Source organism: Amblyomma mixtum, chromosome 4 (assembly GCF_055824585.1).
Source record: "Amblyomma mixtum isolate Tamu chromosome 4, ASM5582458v1, whole genome shotgun sequence".
Lineage (NCBI taxonomy): Eukaryota > Metazoa > Arthropoda > Arachnida > Ixodida > Ixodidae > Amblyomma > Amblyomma mixtum.
The window spans coordinates 33,293,464-33,319,894 of record NC_143015.1 but is presented as its reverse complement, the minus strand read 5'-3'; the positions used below and the strand labels follow the sequence as shown (position 1 = coordinate 33,319,894).

At 49.5% G+C, this 26,431-nt stretch overlaps 1 protein-coding gene across 8 annotated transcripts in view; it reads right to left on the bottom strand.

Annotated features, from left to right (window-relative positions):
* Positions 1-26,431, bottom strand: part of sick (sickie) — a 973,111-nt gene that overhangs the window by 197,755 nt on the left and 748,925 nt on the right. For 7 of the 8 annotated variants that reach the window (XM_089586320.1, XM_089586325.1, XM_089586322.1 and 4 more), the window contains 3 exons: positions 23,107-24,269; positions 21,091-21,446; positions 8,970-9,032 (listed from right to left, as the gene is read on the bottom strand). In XM_089586320.1, coding sequence (XP_089442446.1) covers positions 8,970-9,032; positions 21,091-21,446; positions 23,107-24,269 — 1,582 coding nt within the window. The remainder of the gene's footprint in view (positions 1-8,969; positions 9,033-21,090; positions 21,447-23,106; positions 24,270-26,431) is intronic. The other variant, XM_089586323.1, reaches the window with a different exon arrangement.

Below are 26,431 nucleotides of genomic sequence, written 5' to 3'. Positions count from 1 at the left end.
GAGCATATGTGTTTGATTGATTGATTGATTCAATAAGTGAGCGAGTGTGAATTGGTGAGCATGAGTGAGAGACGAAGGACCTACCGACCAGTCTACCGATCGCTAGATCGGCTGATCGATCTATAGCAGGATACAACTTAAAAAAAAAACAGCAGTTGTTAATACTGGTGCCAAGGTGCGCGGCGTACTCTATTACTCCTCGAGCCAGTCAGAAAAGTAAACGAAATCAGCTACTCAATCTTAAATTTTATTAAACATCTTCTAAGTTTTTCCTTGTGATTAGCTCCTTGCTCAGGCGACAAGATACGAGTAAGTTTTAACAACGGACTACTTGTTCGTCGTGGAGGAATTTCGTGCTGCGGTCTTGAATGTGGGCGGAGCTTCACTGCAGACTTATGTTGTATCCAACTATAGCCTCACAGTGAAGGCATCGTCTTTAACGAGGCTGTTCGCAATAATGAGTTTCCAGGCGAACAAATAGAAACTGCCAGGTCCAGGTGAAGTCAATAACGGCACAAAACGTAATCAAGAACCTCACGCTGATTGCGAAAGCGGTATAGTGACTTAATCTTGCGCAAATCAAATTAAAGGTGAACCGTGAGTGGAGGAAAAGGCGGAGGACAAACTGCACATCTAAGCCGTTACGGTAGAAAGGCGATTGGGACAAGAAAAGCCCAAGGTATCGTTTCTGTAATGGGAGAAGATAACCATGAGTGCTTGCCTTCTCTTCTTAGAAAAAAAAAACACTAAAACAATACAAGGGAAAAGTGAACAGCGTACACGCTCTAGCAATACCGAGGCGTGGCGGACCAGCAAGCGAAATCCCTGTCAGGGAGAAATCGAGACTGACTTCAGCGTCAATTAAAACCCGCAAGCGGCGTAGGAAGAACAACAACTACGCTTTCGCAATTTCTCCAGCGACCGGTAACTCGCGCGCAAATTGGACAGCGATCAGGTCGGCCAAGAAAGGCCGGAAAAGAGCTGAAAAAAAAGAAGAAAGAAAACAAGGTCGCCGATGAAAACGTTCTTCGAAGCCCAACTCCCCTCCCCCTTTCCAGTAGTAACGAGGCAGCCAGCGGGAAAGAGAGGAAGTTTTTTTTTGTTTTTAATTGTTTTTCCCCAGCACGAAGCGAATGACAACAGAGAAGAGAAACCGTCACACCTTTAACAAGGGGAGCCCGAAAATTGATTCCTCGAGGAAAGCCCCCCTTACATTCTTCTCGGCTGTCCTTCGGCGCGAAACCCGGTTCTTGCTTCTTCCCCAAAAAGGCACGGCCTTACACCTACGGGCCCGAAGCGAGCCACTTTAATTAGACGGGCCTCGTGCACGTAAGGATATCAATTTCGACGCAGAAACTAACTCGCCACGGGGGGAAAAGGATGAGTTCGCAAAGACAAAAAAGACAAAATGACTACAAATGAAAAACATAGGGCGAAAAGAAATTAAGCCGCGCAAGGGCCGCCACGAAAGGCAGCGACTCGGAATTTAAGCTGGCGTAAGAAAACGCCGCCAAGAGAGCGGGGGAACAAGGGCTTCGTTAAGGGCGCCATTCGAAACCTGGTAATTTCCGGCGAGGCGGCCTCGCGTAATATATTTCCTCCTTTTTCCGCCGGGCGGCGCTGCGCCGGCAAGAAAGAAAGCCGGAGTCAGAAGAGCGCCCTCTCGGGAGGTGAAACGGGACCTTTCGTTCTCGACAATGGGCAAGACAAAAAGGCAAAGGACGTTTCTTTTTTTTTTATTCCTTCTACTAGCAATCCGACATTAATGGGTCATATCTTGGTTTCCGGATTTTTTTTCTTTCCTCAGCTCGCCTTACAAAGCCGCATAACCAAGCTCAGCTTACTGTCATTTTCAGCGCTTTGTGTCCGTTTTGAGTTTTTTTTTTCTTTCCACATATGTCTGCCGTTTTGCTTCTGCGGAGAAGTGCCTCTATGGTGTTTAAAGAGATGTAAGATTCCCTCATCTTGAAGAGACGCACGCAAAAAAAAAAATAGTATACGTCCGGATGTGGCCCACGTGTGCCGGAAACGCCATTAAGATGAGAGACGTTAACTGCGCTTCGTGTCTTAGCCCTGTACCCGAGAGTGTCACAGTGCACTAAGGCTTTTGATGTTTACGCTTCTTTTATAAAATGACAGGCAGACGTTGCGAGCTCTCGGGAATAATGTCAGGGTGCTATTACGCATTATATCCTCATTAATTGGTGAAAATTTAGCATAGCGGGCACATACTGACGAGGACGTATATATCGGATCAGCAGGAGGCCGTTTGCGCATGCGCAGTGCCTGGCCCGCGCCTCCGCCACCCCCTCGGGGCAGCGAATGGGAAATGATGACTTGGCGCGCGTCCATGCAGTTGCGCTCGACCACTCTGTTATAAAAACCACCTATGAATGATCTCCATAACCGCTCAATAAACTCCTTGTAACCTTTGTCCTAGAGAAGGCGTAGTCAGGCTGATGACGATAAACCTCGTTTTAACTCGGAAGACAAGAGCAGCTACGCCACCATTGGGCATCCCTAAGAGCATAAAATTAAGGTGCGCAGCGTTAAACGTAACCCTTCCCGTGCTGTTCAGCGCGTAGCCCGTGACGAGCCGGAACGCAGCTGGTGTGACGTCATCACCAAGCTCCCAGGCGCAACAGGTGGCCCAGGCAGGCGGCAGATGGCGCGGCGCACAGTAGCGTCATAACAGCGCGCAACTATGCCACTGGATTTCTACTGGCACTATGACCTATTCGCAGTATATGAAGGAGGGCTGGACTCGCCGGTAATCTCATTATTATTCGCATTAATGAGCTCTCGCTGATTAATGCGTTAAACCGCTAAGCTTACTTCTTAACAATTTTTTTGAACTCCTCGTAGTTAAAAGAGACCTAGTTAAGCTTTTTTTTCGTGTCAAATAAACATCCCAGCTGGCACACCTCCTGAGAATGCATGGACGCTATCGCCTGACTTTAGCATGCACGAAAGACAAACAAACTGTGCCGCAGCTCAAAGCTTCCCTAACCGAAGCAGACGTGTGACCTGTGAACCATACCAGGAAGGAAGACCTCTTCCTCTATAGTCTCTGGACTCGCCTCCCCCTTTATCCTTTTCCCCGCGAATAAGGCTTACGACCAGCATAAACACCCTCCTTCGAACCGGAGCACCGAAAACAAAACATTCAGAGGGCACTTTGGCTCTCTAAAGTGCTGCAAGGCGAAAGCCTTTCCTGGCGCACTGTTTGGCATTGACTGCGAGACTGTTTGTGCTGTACTAGTGCTTTATTTGACTACACACTTTGACTACAGATTACAGCTACACACTTTGACAGCTTCTTTAGCACGACTCTCTCTCTGCTTCAATGAGTTCGGTTGTATCCATGGCTCAGTTCGCAGTAATGACGTATGAAATGTGGTCACCCACGGACGCCTTACGCCCCCTGTCGGAGCGGACGACAACTATTTTTTTTTGTTGTCGCCTGCTCCAAAAGGGGGCGACAGGTATCCGGGCGTGACCTAATTACTGCGAATACGCGCACTCTGACGTCATAACCATTTTGACCAACCGAAAAACGTGACACCTCTGCTTACAACCCTCTGTCGACAACGATGAGGCATTAAAGGCTTTCGCCTTATAACGATTAAGCAGAGATATTGAGGGATGATCGAATGAGCCCTGCATGTTCAACTGGCAAAGTGTTCACTTGGATGTAAGAACCACACATCGCGGGTAATGCTCGCATCCCTCTGGTAACGCTACAGACACCGGTCTCAGTTCGTTACGCAAGTCGTTCTTTTTGAGCTCGCACGCATTTTTCACTGCACGAGCGCAGTCTGCAGTAAAGCCTAAAGCCGCCACCAGTGCCGACTGGTCGCTTTTGGATCCACTTCGCTTCACCAGTACCTCTAGGTAAGCCCTGGCGACACCTGAGAGAAATTCTCAACAGATTAGTCAAATTTGTCCTACCTTAACGGTGACCGCCACGTTCTATTATCCTGGAAGCCTTAAAACCAATATATTTTTACATACATTTTGATTCGTAGGTACATTCTCCATACAGTGGGCATCCTCGTTCCTAGTAAACCTATCTTTGAACGAATCAGGGCCACAATGTGGTGACTTTGGCAGCTAGCTACGAAGATTTCGTTTCCTATGAGGATTTCGGCTATTTTTTATGCAGTCCTTTTCGCTTTCGCATCGGAAAAGTTAGCACGTAGAAACGAACCACTCTTTTCGACACTTCGGCCACGAGTGCCAATAGCGCATCCCACCTGACCGACGTGCTTCGCGCGCGCGACTCGGAAAAACAAACTCATCCAAAAGTGTCCACTATACTGCATATTGGGATCGGCGCACTCATTTCCATACTAATTGCACCGCAGCCGCCCACGCGCACCACGTCCCCACCAGACTTCCTCTTCCTCCCCGCGCGTTCTCTCTGCCGCCGTCGAGCTCAAGCAAGCGTGGAAGCCACTAGGGGGGGGGGGGGGGGGGGGGAGGGGGGGGGGGGGCGCAGCGCTCGCCTAATTGCGTCGCGCCGAAGCGAACCCGCACCACCATGCGCTCACGCCGATTAGCGACGCGGCGCCGTGAGAGGCACCGCAGGCGCAGCACCAATTTCAATTTGAGCCCGCGCCGACGGGTTGACGGTACGCTGGGCGCGCGCAGAGGTGTGTGGTAAGCGTGAGAACGGTGGCGCGCGGTAAAACAGAAGCACGTGGACGACAGCCCGACAGAGTGACGCGCAATGCGAGGCAGCTCTCGCGTCTCCCGGGATACGGACGCCACAGGGGGCGCCCGAAAGTGGTTGTGCCTTTATAGTCGTGCCGGCTTCGGGTCCGGTGTGTGAAGCACTGCACGTCGCGCGTCAAAATATGGCGCAGGGGCCCCACCTGAGGTTTATTAATGCGAAAGCGTTATATGGCTAATAAGTCAGAAAATCCGGCGTTCCGACCGGGAGAAACGGAGCCAGAACCCACGTGACCTCGTGACGTCATCGCCAGTGCCTACATCATCAGGAAAGAAAGAAAAGTAAATCTTCTTAAATTTTTTTCCGAAATGCATTGCCAACCCAGGTAGGCACGAACAAATCAGTATCGCTGGCCACTTCATTTTTAATTCCTTTTGCGAGGAAGGGCGCTACTAACGGCACGCTTCCTGGAGTTCCTGGAGGTGTGACAATACAGGGACGGGAATATCCCGTTTCACCTGCCACTCCCTGCATTGTAACGACAGCAGAGGCCTAAGAATCGGCCGACGCCATTGGCTGGAAGGGGGTCCTTACACGGGGAAAAAGCCGCTTTTTTTCTTGAGTTGTGCCCGACTATAATCCAACACTCCAGCGCGCTTACGAGGGTGCCGAGACGTCGCGGAAACCTACTCCACGGTTCGAAGCAGCGCATAGGCTCGCTGACGTAACACGAGCAAAATAACCAAGCGAACGCCGCCCACACGCGGGTTCGGGAGGCGAAGCCTGAACAGACACCAGCAGGCGTCTAATTACTAAGCGCGTGCTCGATCGACCCACTCGCGTCTATACGCTACACCCACCAACACCGGGACCTGCAGGAGAAGCAGAAAGAAGCGACTCCAGTGCGGGCTCCCAACAGTTAAGTGAAAGTAGCGTCCATCACGCCAGATTGCGACGGGCCATCTGCAGGTAGAGTAGTGCTACAGTATACGTCGCGCTGCCGCGCACCGCTCGATAGCGGGTGTCTGCTTGCGGGCTCTGACTTTATAGGTATGCACCACGAACGGACGAAAGCGAGATTGGAGGCACGCTGTATCCCTCGGCTGTCGTGTGCACAGACGTGCGGCGAGCTCATTTATTCGCCACGCATTTGCGTTCGCACCATCTGCCGGCTCGTGTTGTCTCGCGTCGTAGCTTGCTATGTATGCGTCGCCGCAAATCTGGCGCCCGTGTGTACAGTGCACATGCCTTGCGGGCGTGCCGATACGAACGTCGCAGATGCGCGGTGTCATGTCATTGCGACTGGAATCGATCGGCGGTGTCGTCGCGAGAATTAGCATGTGCAGGAACTCTTTGATTGCTTCCCTGTGTCGCAACACTCTTCTCCGGGAGCAGTGGTTTAGCTTACGCTGGATATAACGAGAAACTTGAACGCTACGCGCAGGATCTTGCTCTGGAGATATGGGCACAATCCTTGGTGCAGCTCGCAGAGTCAGAGCGCTCAACAAGTTACCCATTGCAGGAACCCCGACACTTCCAACGCTTTCCTGAATATTCCGAGCAAAATGCCCTCACCAATGAAAAGTGGAGAAACGCAGTGGACGAACATAATGCCCAGTACGCGTGAATCATTCGCCCCCCCCCCCCCAAAAAAAAAAAAAACAAAAAAAACATCTATTTACTGAATTTGCAAACCCTGCGCTCAAAAAGATATTTGCTCTTTTTGTTTAAGAGAGTGTTTATTTTTCAAAGTGTTACGCGTGCTTTCACAAGAGCGACAAGGAGCTCCGATTTGGGAAACAGAAAATTTTTCAAATAACACACTCCGCGTGATTATAGGGGCATCTACACTACTCGTTTGCTGCCGGCGATTTTTCTTTTTTTTCTTCAAGACTTCCAGCAAGGCACCACTTGTCTACTCGGATTCCTCTTTCGACAGCAGCATTGTCGTTAAACAAGCACAGGATAATTGCCATAAAAAGCAGCACTGCTTACAGATCTTGTCAACATAGCTTGAGCCCCAGAGGGTCTCGATTGCATTTCTATCGCTTTCTGCGTGGCTTATCAGATCTGCACGGCCCGGAGAGCAAGCGTTCCAGAACAACGATCCGCGAATACACGATTCTGTCGCTACGGTAGAAGGGACCGTGGGAGCCAGCATGAGAAAACTGGGAGCTCTCGAATTCCGTGGACTACCGGTTCTGCCTCTTACCGCGGAAAAAAAAAATGAAAGCTTTGAATGAAGCTACATTTCTTGATGTCCCGTAGCCTAAACCAGCATATTCCGTGTTTACTACGCGGACAACCAGAAGAAGGGAGCTGAAATGAACGTCGACAGGCCGTCACTCCTTGCACGCGGGCGGAGGTAACACATGTCACGCCAATGTGCACAGACTGCGTGTTGTCTGCACCGTCGTAATTAACTGCAGACCAGACTGTCCCTATAGTACGGCGATAGCTGTCCCGTGCATTGCGGCGGAGCATGCTTTCGCCTGGTGATCGCTGCGGCAAGCTCGCCGGTGTGCACCCTACACATGAATAATCCTATATGGGTGTAAAAAGGGAGTAAGGCGCCTGCTAGCACACTCCCTTGAAGGGGAATGATATGCTGCCCAAGTCCCGGAGTAGGTTCTCGATCACTGAATATACGGGATGCCCACTCTTGGCAACCAAGGTGCACTCCCACTGCAAAGCATAGTAACTTGATGAAGTTAGCAATGGGAGGAGGCATTTAATTGCGGCACCGCAATTAAATGCCTCCCAACCTTAGCAAATAAGCTTAGCAAATAAAGCACCCCAAGCTTAGCAAATAAAAGAGGTGGAAAGCTCCTGTAAAATCTTCGTAACTGATGTTTCGCATGTTCGAAGAGGGAATTTGTTTCTGTTGCCAACCGTAAGTGTTCCGGATTTGTACAGGTGGCAATCTATCCCAGGGATCATAATACTATCCCAGGGATCGGGCACCATGCGGGCCCCTTAGAGGTAGTGCGCTAGAGCACAGCTTACTCCTTTTAATCCCTTCGTGGTTAGAGTGTGGTCATCGCCACTGTGCCAGCCTAGGCCTTAACAGCTTCCACATGCCTTTTTCCAAGGATAAAAGGTAAAAGCTAAACATTTTAATTATGACCATCCAATTTGCCCTGTTTGTGGGTAAAGACGAACTGGCATCAGCTGCACGCTGAGAGGCGTACTGTGCCGGCTGCCGAATGCTCTCAATTCCCAGTACGAATGCCGGCTGATGTTCACAGGTCGTGCAAAATCGTAAACGGCCCAAATCCTTGTGATAGCTAGCTTGAAATACGAGAAGATCGAGGTGACAGGTTACGAGACTGTTTATTAAGTGCGACGCGAAGGCACCGACTGCTGGCATACGTCGCGTCGCCTGCCGCATGCGACTTGCGGATTACTGCGGTTCTCGCCGCGCGCAACCGGGCGTGAATTGAGACACCGATATGTGACAAATGTAAGGAACAGAGATCAAGTACGTCCATAGTAGCGCGTAGCAAGCAGCATGACGGGCATAAATCACACGAGACTTGAGCTTAGCCATTAGTCCGACATCTGCCGTACCTTCAGAGAGAAAAGACTGCGTACGTCGGTCGTAATTTAGACACCTCGTATAATTCGTTACTGATTTTCCAGAGTTTCTAGGTCTCTAGAGACCGTGCAGACAGCATACACAAGGCACCAGTGCACTGCTGAAAGTAGAAAGGGTACGCCATTCGCCTACGTGTTGTCGCTACTGTACGCGCACTCGCCAACACTTCAGCTAATACGGATAGACGGAAATGAGACGCAAAGGCAGATACTACCACCACTGTGAATGGCAGGCAGTACAAAGGGCGAACTGACCTTCAGATTCTTCTGACCATTAGCTTTGCGCTGAAAGCGAGTCGCTCCTTATCATCGACAAGGCGAACGGGAGAGGCAAGCGATGGATGTAGAGTATACAAAGCTACAGTACGCAATATCAGGCTACTAATGCGTGAGACGCTGGACGCATTACAAGCGTACTTTATGTTTCCACTCCCCAACGAAGACATCCTCCCGGACGAATAAGAAGACGATGCCGCGCAGACGTCTCCCTGCACCGCCAAGCAATTAACGTAACACACGAGCAGCGGTCACGAGAGCTTCCTGCCGGCCTGCCAGACTGCAGCCGACAGTAACCGGGCTTATAAGGACGCTCCAGGTGGATTGCGAGGAGGTACTACGCCCATGCAGCCACTATGGGCCTCGAGGCCCTGACGGGCAAAGGAGCGCTTCTATCGCAGCGTAAGAGGCAATCACTCACCAGTTTCTCGGCGCGTACAGCTGATTGGTGCTGGTGGCGACGAGAGTGGTGGTGCTGTCGTTGCTATTTCGTAGAGTTTCGCGTGGTTCCGTCAGAAGTGGTTCGACGAAGGAGGGAGGGGTGACGGGTGGCACACCAGGGAGGGCAGGGAAGGTGACGGAGTTCAACCAATGGGACAGCAGCAGTGGCGGCAACGGGTTGTTGCCATGGTCGGGCCATGCGTGCAGTCGAACGTGATGGATGGGTGAGAGGGGAAGAGTGCAGAGGAGATAGAAAAGGTACAGAAGGCGGCAGGAAAGAAGCGGGAAGAGAAAGCAGAGTAACGGGAAGACCGAAAAGGTCAGACAGGAGAGACGGATGAAAAGTGAGAGAGAAAGAAACAAAACGAACGAGTCAATGGATAACGAAGGGTGAAAGGAGGGCATACCACGCAAGATTGCGACGAGGCGAGAGAGCCAAGCCACGATAATAGAGAAGAAGCCGGGAAGGGAAAAAAAATGTCAGTGGAAGGAATTAAGGGCGGAAATGAGGAAAGGAGACGAAACGCAGAGCGAAAGGAAATATAGCGAGAAAAACGTACACGTGATGACAGAAAGCGGTTTGCGGAGAAAAAGAAAACGTGAACAGCCACAGTAGGAAACGTTGAGAATAAGAAAGGAGGAAGTGCTCAAGAAATGGCGAGGGGAAGAAAGAACGATAAGCAGGGCAAGAAAGGATGCAGAGCAGCGCCGAAGGTAAGAAGAGAACGAAGAAGTGAGAAGATGAAAAGAAAGAGGAAGAGAAAAATAAAAGTGGGGATGGGAAAAAAAGGAAGGAACAAAAACAAAACAGTTAACATCCTTTCAACAAGACAGGCGAAAAAAAAATATAAACGGTGCACTGAAATGTAAACAGCCAGCCGAGAATGAATAATGTGCAAGCGAACATAAAGAGCACAGCAGCGGTTCTAACTCAAGAGCGGTCACGATGAGAAAAACAAAGCAGACAATAAAAAATGAAAGCCTTATCTGTCGTAATGAGGTGCTAGTGGTCCCGTGCGGGTCAGCGCGCCTCGATAACGGGTCATGCGACGCGCCAGCGAGGTATAAATAATGGAGGATGTGTTGTCGAGAGTATTTCTCATGGATGGGGAGAATGAAGAGTCAGTGCAGGCAACAAAATTTTGCGCTTATGCGCAACAAGTGACAAAGAGAACGCCGTTTTTCAAAAGCGCCCAATTACCGAGTTTACACATGGACCCTCACTTAGGAGGGCGGACAGAAATGCTCGCTCTGCTGTTTAAACTTCACTCATGCCAGTCCTATATATATATATATATATATATATATATATATATATATATATATATATATATATATATATATATATATATATATAATGCAGCAAAAAAAGGGAAAATCTTGGCACGGTATGTAGTAGTAAGAAGCGTTTCAAACGTTGGTCTACGTTCTTACTACTATATATATATATATATATATATATATATATATATATATATATATATATATATATATATATATATATATATATATATACACGATTACGACAGCCATAGGCATCGCATCTAAAGCACTGTTCGTCACCGTACCGACCTTCCTTACCAAAAGCCATACAAGGATTTCCCAGTCGTTCGACATATTTTCTGAATTTCATGACTTGTTCAGGGCTGATTTAATGCACAGTCCGGAGACCACGCCATGCCAAGTCCAACGCCTGTACGGTACGCCTTTGCCGGGTGTTTCCGTAACATGAGGGGAGATCTATGCACACTGTCCTTCTGCCACTCGCCTTTATCGGCACCAGGCCGGGAATCGAACCCGCTTCGTCGTCCTCACCAGCGAAACGCCACAGCCGCAAGTCACGTGAGTGGCATAAGTGGTATTGCCATGTCTGGACCAGGCCGCCGACTTCAGAATCACTATACACCTCGATCAGTCCTAATGCACAGTATCACCCAGATACTATCGTTGAACACGTTATCGCCAACATCAAGGTGAGGGCCGACACCCAGGACATCCTCGAGTTCTTCCCACGTTCACTATTCCGTCCCACCCTTCTTGTTCCCCGGATGACGGCTTCAATGTCGGCAGGGGGTAAAACACGAACGCGCAATTTTGTGTGCTACAATTCGAGCTGGAGCAATCTTGAGTTCCTTCTTTCGCGTGCTACTTGTTTCAGAACGAGCTCCATCAGAAAAGTTTCTCCTGCCTGAAGCATCCAATCTTCTGGTCAGCGCTGCAGTTCATCTTGCATCACACACCCCCCTTCAACTATGCTCCTTTTCGAGCTTTCGCAATCCACGTAAAGTAGCTGCCGAAAGTGACTTCCATTTTCGTGCGAAAAGTTCCCGTATTCTACATGGTAATACCCCCCCCCCCCCAAAAAAAAAAGTGTTCAGCCGAAATAGAAACAAACAGACAAGAAAAAGGGTGGAAGGTCTGGGGGCTTGGACGCCCCCGCCGTATGCCCCGCGATTAGAATTTCGCAATCCGGCCCGGAGATCAAGGGCGTTTGCGCATATGCGCCGCGGCGCTAACAGTGCGATATGTATGCACATACTGAAATGGCCCCGTGCATTCCGCCAGTCCTCGCAGTCCTGAGCGGACGTGTACACTGACGGCCTGAGGGTATCTCGGCGCACGCCAAGAGACGTACACGTATAGCGCGCAGGAGTTTCGACACTTCCACGCCGCGTGGCGCAAGACGGAGCGCGGTCAAGTTACGTAAGGACTTATCGCGGGGTAACCACTTTGCAAGCGCAACATCAAGTTTCTAATATGAGGAGGCATAGCTTGCGGTGTGCGCTGACAGGCACGCAGGATTTGTTTGGGCTTTTATAAAATGTCGCATGACGAACCGACGCTTTAAAGGAGTGCGTAAGTTAAGAATTACGAGCTGCATTTTGCACGCTGCGAATGCTGCGTGCGGCGACAGTAACACTGTATTACCAGGAATTTACACTAATATGCCTAACATAATCTAAGGAGCGTTCGCGATAGGCCCGCATCCGCACCTGCCATAGTCCTCGGTGGTGTGTTCCTGGTGCGCACCGCCCGGCTGTGCCCACGCCCACCAGACCACAACCGACCACGCCGTTCACCCAAGCCCCGTTCCTGCCCCGACCAGAAGACACGACGAATCGATGATGCCGCCGTGACCATACCCTACGAACCCATCGATCCCAGACACCTGAGCACACAGCCCCTGCCCATGCCGTCTGGTGCCTCCATGGGCCTCGGCCGCCGGCTTCATGTGACCTGTGGCCCGGAAGCTTCGTGGACCAGCGCTCATCTGATTTATCCACCGTGGCGGCAAGCCCTTCGTCTTTCTTTCTCCAGTCAACCATTCTTTCACGCCAATCGTCATGTTGTGCTCCACATGGTCAACGCCATTCTTCTGGTTCGCTATTGGGACGATCGCTCGGTGGCTCCGGATCACGTCACGGACTGGAAGACGAAGCTGGCAGTGGCGCAGGCAGGAGCGCTCGCGCTATGTCTACAGCCATTAAAATCGCGCCATCACTATCGGTCATATCGCCCTGTTTTCATCGGCTTGCCATATAATATGACGCGACATTTCACTTTATGAGAGTCGCGCTATCGGTAAACGTCACAACCGCTGAAAAAAAAATAGCTGGCGGTTTAGCATTGCCAAGTTTGAAATATTGTGCGAAAGCATAGCTTTTTGCTGGTAGACACCACCGCCACGTACATCCAAGCGCGACTGAGTTGTCCACTGACCCAGAGAGCCAGTTGTGCGCCTTTCCTTTCCTTAAAATCAATGGAGCCTAAATCTTCCGGTAGTTAAGAAAATGAAAGGCATATAACTACCTCAGTTGGTAGGCAGACGCCGCCGCCTACACACAGCGCGATTGAGCTGTCCACTGACCCAGTTACACTTGCTACTCATCGGCTTCCCTTAGAAGGGACACCGCTAAAACCCGGAGAATGCGGATAAAAGTGCTCTTGCACTAAAAGAACAACGTCACTCTCATCGGATACGTGCATTCGCACGTGCAGAAAGTGATGCAGCATGCTGTCAGCGGCCCACTGTTTTGCCCAGCACGCCGGCAACACGTGCGCAGACCGAAAAAAGTGAGTTTTAGAATATCGTTTCATGCATCGTACTGACGCCGTGCAGTCGCCTCTCCTTTCTCGTTATCCCTCCACGCTGTATTTCGCCTCCCTATGTTCTCCCCTATATCTCTTTTTCTGCGCGGCTTATGACAGTCTCAGGTGCTTATGACAGTTGGCGCGACCGCCATCCGTAATTTCCTTCCATTTTTGTTTATTAATTTAAATTTAAAATTTTTGTTTATTTAAACAAATTTTTGTGCATTAAAACCACTACTATGAGTACTGATGCCTCTTTATGAGCCATTGTTATTTGGCGTATCCACACCTCTCAAAACACTGAGAAAGCGAAGAATACTTATTTCCAATCACATCGTAATTGTGCCCTTGCCTACATCCTTTTAACAGGCGCGGAGAAAAGCTGAAATGGTTTCATCTTTACTGCTAGCGTAGCCTAAGGGTTTTTTGTCGCATAGAGATTGTATGCCACTTGTGCCGAAGCATTCTTACTTTGCTGAAGGTTACCTTGAACGACGTAACGACCACTACCGAATAACACTCCTTATTGTTTTATATATTGCACAGCTTATTCGTCAAGGCCTATCAGGCGCCTTTTGCGGCACAGCATTGCCGTAGAACCTGTAGTAGAGCTCGAACCGGATACCCTATCTATCCTGCCCCGCATATACCCTCGAAATACACCTGAGAGGTGCTACGGCCGACGGGCAATGTGGACAACACTCTGCTTCGTGGGCTCGTGGGAGAAAATACAGGAGCGGAAGCAACAACAAGAAAAGAGAGCTATCCGGCGTCCAGGCCGTCCGAGGCTCCTAGGAACGAGCGCCAGAGTGATCAACGAGACAGCGGGCCGGCCCAAGACCGATGGCCTGCTCGCACGCTCCGGCGGACCAGCACCATCCATCCCCTTCTTCCTCCGCTCTTCCCTTTCTTCCCGAAGAGCGGCCAGTACCAGCTTCCCTAAAGTGGTCGCCGCTTGAGCGTTGTCTAACCGGGAGAGGGTCTCTCAGCGAGAATTAATCTGGCGTGTCCCTGTCACATCGTTATTTCTCTTCCCTCGCTCTCGCAGCCACCCCGTTCCACCCCCTACTCCTCTGTCGGCTCGCCCGCCTCCTGCAATTGCGCGCAGACAGGTTGATGAAGCAGTCGTCTTCCCAAGGGGGACAGGACCAACGACACCTTCACGCGCCTAAGCGTTTCCCCGGCTTCAAGAGGAAAGAGACGGGCGGTAGAGGTGGTAACGGCGACAATGCAAAGCTCGTTCCGTTCTCGCGGCCCAGGAATTCAAGTGTCCGCTACAGTCTCCCGGCAACGCTCGACAGCGGGAGTAAGATGGAACGCAGTCTGTGGTGCTGAGTGCGCTGTCGTTGCCGGGCTCCGGGTAACTAAGTGCAATGCTGAGCATCGACCGACCCGCTCTACGGGGCGCTAGAGATCAAATGTTGCCTCATAGGCTCGTAGCGGAGTCTTTCAGCTTAATTGGGTCGTAAATAACGCAGAAGTGTCCCGATAAATTTTGATCACAACAGGCAGTAACATACGCCATTTTATGTGCGATCTCCCCCAATATCAGGAGGCAAACGTCGCTCGGATTGTGAGCGTTGACCTCGCCTCAAAAAGAGAAGGAGATCAAGGGAGAAATGTTCATCCGACGTGCTTCTACGTACGCGGCGGAAGCACTCCTGTGAGCAAACTAAGGGGCCCCCTTCACTTCTCTCGAACTGTAACTGCTGCCAACTGAGTGGGGCCATTTTGTTCGCCGTTAAACCAGGAAGCGCGAAAATAAAATGAGAGGATGGAAGAAAAATTTACACCTGAGTAAGGTGGCAGGAAAATATGGTTAGGAATTTATCAAGGCCACCTCGTTTTCCTGCAGGGCTATACAGCGCATGCGCGCCATCACAAAACTCGAAAATGGAATGGAGTCGCAAAAATGCTACGAAGATAGCGTGCTATACGGTTTTTAACATTTCACAATCGGAATTTACAAGTAATTCACCCATATAAATAAGCTGAAGTCACCAGTGCGAACCTATGGCACTGCTCCACTGTCTGCTTATGGCAAGCAGAGCGCTGTCCTGTCTTCCCCTTTAACTATTAATTTAGGAGTGCCACAAGGTTCCATTTTAGGTCCGCTTCTTTTTCTCATTTTCATCAATGACTTACCTTTGTCCTTAATTAACACAAGATGTATACTTTACGCGGATGATACGACATTATTCACTCAGGATAGCAATTTCACAAGCCTAATAAACAAATTAAACATGGACTTACAGAATATTGTTTTATGGTGTGAAAATAACTTACTACAACTTAATCCTACAAAAACCACTTTCATGATATTCCGCTCTCATCAAAAGCATGTCATCCCGAGCCCAGCCATTTATCTGGGACATCATATTATCACTGCCTCCGAATCCGTTACATTTCAAATCAAATCAAATCAAATCAAATCAATTTATTTAGCATTTCTTTCAATACAGAAATAAATGCAAGGATAAGAACAAAAAGCTGCTTCTCGAGCAGCTTGACAACGGTTCTTACCCCTTGTTTTCTCTTGGCAACGGATAACAGCAGAAATAATACAAAGCTGCGATTAAAATTGTACGAAGATAAGAGCATGTAGTATACATAGAAACTGTAAACACAAAATATATAGTAAACACAAAATACATAATATACATAGTAATTCCAAACAAAAATGCTGCATATTAGTAAAAAGTAATAATACTGGTTCAATGTAACTGATAGACATGGATTCAATAAGACGAATACTAATACTTAATCACCAATATTTTGCACACTGAAGAACATCTAACGGCGAAATTGATATATGGCTATACAGGACTAAAAACATTTCCTGCTACATTTGCAGGCATAGAAGCACAGACCACAGTTTTACCACAGACAGTGTAATGCAGCCACCATTAAAAATACGTGCACAAAAGGCTGCAATAATAAAAACAAGATTTCAAAACATTGACGTTACCTCCCTAAATTGTGAGTGAACAAACACTTAAGGTGTTGTTTCGATAGTGTGTGGATGTCCGTGTTTGAATTATGATAGTTGTTAAGTAAAGTAGGCATAATGTATTGTAGTCTGTTGTGACCATGATTCGTGCGGGAAAACGGCACCAACCATACTTCTCTTGTTCTTATATTGTACGGCACCTCGGGTGGTTTTGTTAAATTACATAATCGTAGAAAAGGCATCCGATTAAATTTCAGGGAATATTTGTATTTTAATAGGGCATTCAGCTCGTACATATGTGTCACAGGAACAACACCAAGTAAGGGGAACAGGTCACTTGTGTGAGCGTCGTATGGAACATCTGCTATGTGACGGAGAGCTCTTTTTTGTAAAAGAAGGAGTTTGTTGATGTTCGTTAGTGATGTAGTTCCCCATACAAGATTACAATAGTTTAGGGGAGGATTGAAAATAGCATTATAAAGTAGCAGCTTTATTTTGAGCGGAAGAACTTGTCTAAATCGGCAAAGTATCCCGCAAGCCCTGGCCAGACATTTAATCACACAGCCTACATGGATATCCCAGATCAAGTTCTCGTGAAAGGTGACAGCGAGCGTTTTCACTTCCTTTGTTATTTCTATCTTCTCAGATCCTAAATAGAGATTAAGATTACGGTCAACAAATTTTTGTGATGGCGAGAAAATGACAGCCTTTGTTTTTTTATTGTTTATTGCTAAAGAATTAATTTTGCTCCATTCTGACAATTTATTCAGGGTAATATTTCCAAATTTCTCGAGTTCCGTCGTATCGTCACATTGAATGAAAAAGCTCGTGTCATCTGCATAAATTACCAAAGAGGCTTCTGGGGATACCCGTGTTATATCATTAATGTATATATTGAAGAGTACCGGTCCGAGGACACTGCCCTGTGGTACTCCGCATGCTATGCTTCGTAATGTGGACTGCTCTTCTCCGATAGAAACGCATTGTTTTCTGTTTTCTAAATAAGATCTTAGGAGAGCAAGGACAATGCCACGAAAACCGTAGTGCTCTAATTTAGCGAAAAGAGTTTGATGATTAATTCTGTCGAAAGCCTTTGAAAAGTCAACGTAAACACCTAATGTTATTTTTCTTTCTTCGAATCCTTTGATAATGAAATCTTTTTGGGTTAGAAGAGCCAGTTCCGTAGACATATTTTGGCGGAAACCTCGGCATCACGCTTGACTGTCATCTAAAATTTCATCTACACACCAAATCTATCAGTAAAAAAATTTCATTTGGAATAAGGGTGTTAATAAAAACTAGACTTTTCTTTCAACGCCATGTTCTCTTATCCCTGTACTATGCTTTCATTAACAGTCACCTTAATTATTGCCTATCATCATGGGGTAATACCTATTCATGCCATATGTCATGTATTTCTCATCTTCAAAATCAAGCGCTTCGAATTTTATCTTTCAGCCCATACACAGCCACTGCTTCACCTCTTTACTCTGACCTAAACATTCTGCCATTGAAATGCCTCCTTAATCTTAGGTTAGGTCTTCTAATCTACCGCGCTCGCAATAATAACAATCAACTTCTCTGTTTTTCCGCATCTTCCCTTTCTAATAGCAATAACACTAGATTCTCTGAACAAAACAATATGCTTCTACCAAAAGTGAACACAAATTATGGAAAACAAACTGCTTTTTTCTCCGCCATCAAAACCTGGAATTCATTACCACTAGCAATCAAATCCGCACGTTCGCAGCCCGCTTTCTACACTTTACTAAAAAAACATCTCCTATCAACCCATTCAGCTTCATGCCATGCTTAAGTTTGCCTTCATCTTATTTTCTGTTCCCCACTCTGACAGCAAACGGTCATATTGTTAATCATCTGGAACCTCTTTTTTTTTCTTTCTCCGCCTGTGTTTTATATCTGCATTTATTCAATGCCCATTTTTATCTGATGTCTTTTTGTGTTCTTTCTATTGCTCTTATGTCTTGCTATTTTATGCCTTTTTGTTAAATTATGCCCGCTAACTATTGTATAACTTATTCATTGCCGCAAATTACACTAATAGGTTTTAACTTGATTGTATACTTTTATTCCAGCTCCTCTGCCACACTTATGCACTTTCCTTATGTATTCCTGATGGGAGGTCCCCCAGACAGTTTTCACTTTGGGACCTCCTACTGTACTAATTTTTTTATGAAACTTACAACCCATTTGTATTTCGTTTTAATAAACCTTCAAACCTTCCACATGTCTTCAGCGTGAACTGTCGTGGAAAGAACGCCGCTAGTGTTCTCGCATTTGTCTTCAGAGATGGTGCTCCGGGACTTGTGATACTTCTTACAGGACAACCTTTTCCCCGCCTCCCCTCCACACCCTCGCTCACGCTTTTCAATCACAAGTGTTTTACAGGGACAGGACCAGCCTTTACGATATGCGCTGGTTCTGCTTAAAGGGCGGCGAGTTGCCCTTCTTCCATGATGTAACCCTTGCACTTACTTGAAATTTCTTTGAAAAGGATTAGAAGAAAGCGCTAAGTTGGCAGTTGATGGTTTGGTTTGGTTTATTGGGGTTTAACGTCCCAAAGCGACTAAGGCTATGAGAGACGCCGTAGTGGAGGGCTCCGGAAATTTCGACCACCTGGGGTTCTTTAACGTGCACTGACATCGCACAGTACACGGGCCTCTGGAATTTCTCCTCCAAAGAAAAAGTTGGCAGTTGAGTGCAAACTGAAATTCCTTTATGCAATACGGCTTATTCAATTCTTTTGCCAGCAGGAAAGCGTGCTTTAGTGCCAAGATCTAGATACTTTCGCAGTGCTTTTGTGCTTGTTGTACAGGACAACAGTACTGCAGTGATCTTTTCGGCTATATGCCTGATAAGTGGCGCCGATCTCGCTTCAGAGAAGGCTGTGCCCTCCAGTCGAGTTGGTACCGCTGCCCGACTACTGTCTGACGAGTACGAAGCTCTTTGATAGTGTTAGAGTACCGCACCAGCCAGAAAGCATCAACAGACCATAGCTGCTGACAGGGTGCTTACGGCTGGCTTGTGCGGAGCATTACGGTCGGGCATAAGACGCATGCGAATAGCCTGAGAGCCTAATTGTTGAAAATGGTGGCGAAAATTCCTCATCGTTCTGTGCACTATCATCAAATTTCAGGTTGTGCAACGGCAAGTAACGACGCTCTAATTTTACTAAAGCGATCACACTGCCCTGGCTCCATTTGCCTACACATTATTACTGTCATGTGCTTAACTGGAGCGGTCAGCAACGAGGAAATTTTGCTCAGGAAAGAAGCACAAAACGAGGAGTGAAATCACACAACTCCACAGTCTGTCTCTGCCTCGTCCGTCGTTCTGGGGCGCAGTTCACGTTGTGTTGTCCAGGCACCAATTAGCCCAGAATCCACGACAGGCTGGTGGAGAGGGCTATATGGTGCTTAAATGCGTAAGCGCTCGTCCATGTCTGCTTACCCGCATGTCAAACTTTAGAGCTTCGGAAATGACGGTTAGGCCCTGGAGTACAACATAGGTACACTTTAAGCGTGGACGAATTCAAGCATCGTGTGCCCGCCGCACCAGGGTCGTCATGAAATACTACTAGGTCAGATTCAAAAGCAAGCACTCCTATGCATAATTATTCAGACTTGCAGCTCGACAATGCCTTGAAAAGATGAAGGAATGTGCTCAACACAGGGGCCTTTAGTTAGCAATCGTTCCTCCAAGCGGCCTCGTTCGCACGTTTTCTCGCTTCTTCTCCACGGTGGACGAACTGGTCGAAGCTGTCACGTTGGTGATCTCCCGCTTCGCAAACCCGTTTTCAGTTGTGTTGTGTCGGGTTTTATCGCACATAGACAACTGAGGCCATCATGCGCCAACACAAGGTATTGGAAAAGTTTTTTTTTTTAATATTATGGACACGTAAAAAGTCATCTGTGGTGTAGACGCCTTCAGTCATTAATATTGCCTTTTGAACGCTTACACAAATTTTAGAAATGGCTACTAGTAAAAGCTTTAAAGGTGGCTGGGAAACCTCAGTAGCTATTCTTAGCTGGACAAAGATATTGAGACTCCCAACCGTTTTTCCATTGTATATCGCTACTATAGTCGGATACAACTCAAGAACGAAGCCGCTTTTCCCCGTCAAAGGACCCCCTTCAGCCAATGGCGTCGGCCGATTCTCGTGACCCTGCTAGTGTGACAAAGCAGGGAGTGGTAGATGAAAGGAGATAGTCCCCTCCGATGTGGGGACGCCTTCGTCCCCTGCGTTCACTTTCCCGCAATGTACCCCAGCTGTGCCCCGAAACGCGCTCTTCTCAGTTTGGTTACTTTAACTAACAGGGGAGGGCGCTCGCGTCGCAGCGACAGCAGCGCCACGGATGGCGTGTTTTGCCGCTCGCGTGCGGGGGAAGGCTCGCTCTCCTCTGCTGGGCACCGGGGAACGCAAGCGGACGTTTCCGCGCGCCACTCCGCTCTTCGCCGCGGGCGCCTCTTGGTCGGAACTTGCTCCCGCCGAGCCCGTCCCGTCGGGCCTCGGAGTTTATCCCTTTGCCCTACCGTGGGCGAACGTTCGCTCGTAGCCGTGCTGGTGAGTCGGACACCCTCGATTCCTCAGTGCATTTTGTTGCTAGCTGGCGTTATTGTTGTTATAGCAATAAATGCCTTGTTTGTGTCAGCCAGTGTGTCGTTCCTTTGTTCCCGCAGAGCAAGGCCCGCCGTGGTCGGCGTGCGCTCGGTAGCGTACGCGACCACGGGGTGGGGTCCGCGCGGCTTTGAACTGTGTCAGCCGCGCTTAAGCGGGGAGAACGTGTTTATCTCCCCCCTATTTTAACCCCACACCCTCCATAGTCCGGGATAGACCCCTCTCTGCATTGTGGCATTGCTCCCTGCTTTGTCATACTAGCAGGGTCATGAGAATCGGCCGACGCCATTGGCTGGGGGGGGGGGGGGTCCTTTGACGGGGAAAAGCCGCTTCGTTCTTAAGTGGTATTCGACTATAGCGCATTACAGTATTACTGGCGCAAAGTTAAAAAAACAAAGGCGGGAAAGGAAGCGAACCCACCTGTCGTCCTGGAGGACGTTGATGAGCTTGGGGTCCCGGATGGCGTAGCGGGCGGGGCGCCTGGGCGAGGAGACGGCGTAGAGGGAGGCCAGTCCCCCCTCGCTGACGTATCCGCTCGACTCCTCGGCGGCGCTGCAGGCGCGCGGCCCTCGCAGCACGTCGCCGTCGCTGACGTAGCCGGCCGACAGCTCGGCGTAGTCGGCGTGCTGCTGCTGCTGATGCTGCTGTAGGGGCTGGTGGTGGTGGGGGTAGGGGTGTTGCAAGGCCACCGAGGCGGTGGGTCTCTGGGCGCCGTACAGGCGGGCGATGTCCTGAGAGGCAGCCAGCATGTTCTTTGCCACACGCTGCACGTCCGCCTGGAAGCGAGCAGAAGAGGGGATGGTTTACTATCAACGCGGTGTTTCACATGGTCAAGCAAGGCTACGTCCGCTACCCAGGGGGTAACGGAGGGCCTCCATAAACTTCGACCACCTGCTTTTCTTCATCATGCGTCGGAACGTAGGTACACAAACGCTTTTAGTAGCTGACCTTCACTGAAACTCCGAAATTCCGTGCCCGCCGCCCGGACTGTAGGGTCGACCTCGTGCTCACGTGAAAACAGAAGAGGCACGGATAAACTGAGAGGAGCAAAAGTGACTTCAGGCGGATTCAAAGACCTGAACGATGTAGTTGTTGTTTTCCCTATTGATTAACCAGGCAGAGGCATGCGTATTCATTGTGAAGCATAGTGAGTATCGTAAAGCCGCATCGCAGAAATTTCACGAGGGTGCAGCACACTTCCTCACAGAATGCCTTGCTTTAGTGCGAAAGCACTGCTCCAGATGTACCAACTCGAGCAAGAATCTTGAACTGTGCTCCGAACTAACCCGAGCTTAAGTGAGTTCCTCGGGTTAGCATGGACTAGTTCGGCTGAGCGTCGCGCAAGCTGTAGCCAATGGGATGCAGTTGGCAAGTGGCAGTTATTGATTGGTCGAGATAGGTTGCTGGGGAAGAGCAACGTAGGTCGCACCAGTGGCTGTGACAGAAACAGCCACCTGCCAATACAGTGGGTCATCGTTTAACCGCTGCGCCACTGCGCTGGTAGTGGTATATGAGGACTCGCCGCCATCTATGAAATACAGGCAGATGGTTTATGGTTTACGGGGGTTTAGCGTCCCAAAGCCACCCAGGCGATGAGGGACGCCGTAGTGAAGGGCTCCGCATAACTTCGACCAGCTGGGGATCTCTAACGCGCACTGACATCGCACAGCACACGGTCCTCTAGAATTTCGCCCCAAAAGAAATTCGACCACGGCGGCCGGGATCGAACCCACGTCTTTCGGGTCAGCAGCCGAGCGCCTTAACCGCTGAGCCACTGCGGTGGCGAATGTAAGAATGACCAATTTCGGATGTACGGGCATTAACCTAATGAAGCTATCGCGTCATACCTTTACGGTGGGGCTTAAGTGTCCCCTGCAATTAATGAATGAACACAAGCTTTTGCTCGCCTACTTAGTTTAATTACGTTAAACCCGAACCACTTCTTGTTTTCATTCATTAATTCATTCATTAATTCATTTTCACAGGGCAACCCAACGAGTGATGTCGCCGCCAGTCAGCCAGGCCAGCTTGTTCTGAGACAACCTACTTCTCTCGGCAGGCCTGCACATTGCCTCGCTTAATTCATTTCAGATGGCCACTTGGCCCAAAGCATATTACAGGCGACAGGGGTACCTACCTATACCATGCAACAGGTCATCTCGTAAATTAGGCGAGTGAGAATTACCCGGGGCTCAGACCGTACTTGTGATCATTACAGTTATACATACATGGTGAGCTTTCTTGCGCTAATCAAAGAATCAAAAGGCGCCGAAACAATGCTAAGATTTTGACATGCTCGTACGAAGCGAGACGCAGAGTCCTTTGGATGAACCGGACTCTCAACGTACAAATTAACAACGTAGTAATTAACATTAACATTAAACTAATCCACATCTACAGCCCCACTTCTGCAAGCACGAAGATCTCAGTAATCACCTGGAGACGCAGACACGCGGGTAGCCTCGCCGCCCGGTGACCGGCGAGTCCACGGGAGTAGCCACTTCCGTAAGGGGAGGCCCTGGCGAGCGGCTGCATGGGAGGGATGTTGGCGAGGGCCTCTTCCATTTCCTCCCCGTCCTTGCCGGAAAAAGAGTCCACGGAGTTGGCCCTCGGCACCGGCTTGGTCTCTGCAGGCACGGACTTCACTGTAGACTCGACGCCGCCCACGAGACCGTTCGTGCCGGCCGGCAATTCACCATTCGCGCTGACTTGCACCTGACTGCTATCGAGGGCGCTGTTGTGGCCTTGCTGAGCACAGTTGTCCGGGCGGTCCTGCCCCGCGTCCGTCCCGTTGACGAGGTTAGCCTGGTTGCTACGATTGTCCTGGTTCTGTTGGCTCTGGTTCTGATTTGCCGCCGCGATCAGCGACGGTTTCTCCTCCTTCACGGAAACCACGGTGGACAGGGAAGATTCCGTCGAAGACGTCGTCACCGAGTCCTTGCTGAAGGAATGCTGACTGCTCATGATGGGGGACACCATGGCTATGCTCACGCTCTGAGCCTGCGCCTTCTTGGAACGCTCACTTTTTGGCAGCGTCTCCGTTCGGACGCCAACGCTGGCGTCGTTAGCGGACGTCTGGTCCTGCTGCTGCTTCTTGGAGCCCGAGTCTTCAGCAACGGGGGTTTTCTTTGCATCAGCGTCACTGGCATCTGGCTGCTTAGCAGTGGCATTGTGCTCGTCCGAGGGACTGCAAGGCACGCTACCGTTCTGTTTAACCTCGTTCTTTATCTTCTCGGGCTGCGCAGAGCCGATGGAGGTCAGGTCCTCCCTGGACTGCTTCGTGGTTCCCTTTACAGCGGCCGTGGGTTTGGGGATTCCACTTCCCACGTTGTTTGGCTGCACAGAATTCATGTCCGATTCTGGGTGCTGCTGCTGCTTCTTGTCCTCCGCGGCGTGGGTTCCGTTAGGGACGGGCTTGGAGTCCTGCGTCTTGGGTCCCGGGAACTTCTCGGGTGTGACGTGGGACGCGAGTTCGTGGCCACTGCTCACAGGTCGTGGGTGGCCGCTGCCCGCATTGGGCCTGCGCGTTGCGGACCTGTTGAGCGTCTCGGTAGACGGAGAGGAGCGGGGAAGACCGGAGCGGACGGTTTCCGAAGATCCTGCAACAGCGGTGAAAGAAGAAGCAGCATATCTCAGTTCGCGGCGCGACAACCGTATTTGTTTTAGACAACGCGACTGGCACAACACAGGGGAAGCACGAACGGTTCTCGCTACTGGCTAGTAACGGAAGTTTAAATGCTGGTCAGACGTCTGCTGTTCAGCAGCATGACTGAAGAACAAAGAAACAACCATGAAAACTGTGAACGCAGTAGTTAAAACATAATCGTGTAATGGGAACATCACTTTGACAGATGTCACTTACTGTGTGCAGTCATTGACTGAAGGAGCCGAACGGGACGTCCGAAAACCTTGACGGCGAACGCACACTCTGGCTATTCAGATTTGACGCTCCGTAGCGGTCACAGGCACCGAACGGGCGGAGTTAATAGCGAAACGGTCTGAAGCAAACTTCTTTCCTAATGACGATTCTGGAACGCCGGTCGCTACAATGTATATTCCGCTTTCGGAACTACATCTCAACTTCTATACAAACTGCTTTGACTACGTCAACGGGAACGACATTCGCTCGACACAGCTTGAGAGGCGAAGCGACGCCAGTTTCGAGGCAGAATGTTGACTCGGAGGGCGCTATAGCAAAACGTGCCGGGCGTGTCGCGCTCGGAGCACGCGACTTCCATTCGTCGCGGCGAGGCGGGTCGCCGGATGTTGCGCCAGGCGAAGTATATCGCCGAAAGTGAGCGCCGGAAAAACACGCGTCCTGGTCGATAACATCACAGAGACAAACCGCGGAGTACTTGCTCCGACGCGTCAACACTTATGGACGAGGTCGAGCTAAGGTTGCTTGTGTTTAGGCTGTGGCGAATACTACTCCGTGTCCGCCAGCCTGCTGAGATGCAGCTCATAAATGCCTTTAAAATGTTCCCGTCAGTCACATTATATCTACAGTCCCCGTCAAAAGTATACAGCCCAACGGGTTTGCTTCTAAACTGTTCTGCACGGCTCCGTAGCATATGTAGCAGTCCAAAGCTTGGCAGGATTGAGGAATCGACGCTATTTATTGTTCGACAGATTACGGTCGCTTAGGATCCTTAACTAGACGCGCTGCAGGCCCCATAAGCAAACCCCTTGGGCTCTATACTTTTGACGGGGGCTGTACGTAATCATCTCATTTATCCGAGCGGATTCTCTTTGCAAACGATCATTACAGGTTGTTGTAGTTGCAAAGGAAAAAAATCTTTAACTTGCGCTGCTGCGCATATCAGGCAAAATCACCATTGACGAGAAAAACGACGCTACGGTGGCCATATTTGTTTCGCTGCCAGGCTAAGGTAAAAATAGAAACTTTGACGCACTGTGCCCGCCCCACTTACTTTTCTGCAGTCCCAAAGGAGCGTCTCCATGCGTGCGCGCGCGCGTGCGTGCGCGTGGGGAGGGGGGGACGCCGCGGCTGCAAGCACAAATGATTTGGGACTGCCTTCCCACGCCCTAGGTCACGTTCGTGAGTTTTCTCTCTCCCCCCACACGACCTTTTCACTCCATTCACCTCTTTCACGCAATGCGTTGTTCAGGCGACCGCCCAGTTCCCGCGTTTACCCTTTCGTCACAACCTTCACTATCACGCTTTGTACGACCACACTGGACTTCTGGAGTTCAAGGACAAATTAATTTTTTTTTCTTTCCGAGTGCACACGGTCGAAGGTTTACATCATCACCTGGAGCACAACGGCTTCCTTCAGTTTAGTGTCGCCACTTACGCTAACTTTAAGGTTTGCCCCTTCTTAAGTAATAATATGAAAAGTATACCAGAGGTGAACTCACAACCACAGAAATATACTCGAGCGTTCTTCCGAGCCCACGCGGCCAAACTGTCCCACAGTGGCGTGCCTGTGACAGCGTGTCTCGTGAGTCATCTCTACCGTGCACCCATTTTAGGGGTGGGCGAATAGAACTTCTTTCGAAACCGATCAATGCAATACGAATGGGGAAGCTTGTCTACCGGGTGGAATACGAGTAGTGTTCAAAACCGAGCCGAGTAAGATTCGCACGGTGAAAGAGACGGGTCGAATATGAATCGAATGTTTGTCTGATTGTTCGCTACTTGTGCGAATATTTGTACAAGATGAATATTCTTGCGAAACAGCGAAGCGCTACCGGCGACGCTATAGGTCCTGAAATTCTGTAGCTGTTGAAAGGCTATCGC